The sequence below is a fragment of the Buceros rhinoceros genome, unplaced genomic scaffold, assembly GCF_000710305.1.
Source record: "Buceros rhinoceros silvestris isolate BGI_N320 unplaced genomic scaffold, ASM71030v1 scaffold23361, whole genome shotgun sequence".
Classification (NCBI taxonomy): Eukaryota; Metazoa; Chordata; class Aves; order Bucerotiformes; family Bucerotidae; genus Buceros; species Buceros rhinoceros.
Genome location: NW_010393975.1, coordinates 2,197 through 2,530, shown reverse-complemented (window position 1 = coordinate 2,530; position 334 = coordinate 2,197). Strand labels below are relative to the sequence as shown.

At 59.3% G+C, this 334-nt stretch overlaps 1 protein-coding gene across 1 annotated transcript in view; it reads left to right on the top strand.

Moving 5' to 3' along the window:
- Positions 1–334, top strand: part of LOC104501305 — a gene marked incomplete at its 5' end in the record, with an annotated part of 4,680 nt that overhangs the window by 2,225 nt on the left and 2,121 nt on the right. The window contains one exon of the mRNA XM_010145097.1: positions 76–194. Coding sequence (XP_010143399.1) covers positions 76–194 — 119 coding nt within the window. The remainder of the gene's footprint in view (positions 1–75; positions 195–334) is intronic.

Genomic DNA, 334 nt, shown 5'->3' with positions numbered 1-334 from the left:
TGTCCCATGTGGGAGAAAATGGGGTGGGACCCTCAGTGGGGTGGTCCAGAGTCTCACCCACCTCATGCACAACAGATCTGGAGCTTGGCCACCAACCACCTCAACTTCCTCAACTCCTTCAAGATGAAGATGTCGGTGGTGCTGGGCATCGTGCACATGGGCTTTGGCGTCCTGCTGAGCGTCTTCAACCACGTGTGAGTCCCCCCAGCGTCACCCATGGGCTTTGGCCACCCATGGTCATGCTAAGAGGACCAGCACTGGACTCACCTGTGTCTCTAGATCTGGGTGGGAGCCCAGGACACGTGAAGGTGCCCCATGCCCGGCTGAACGTGGC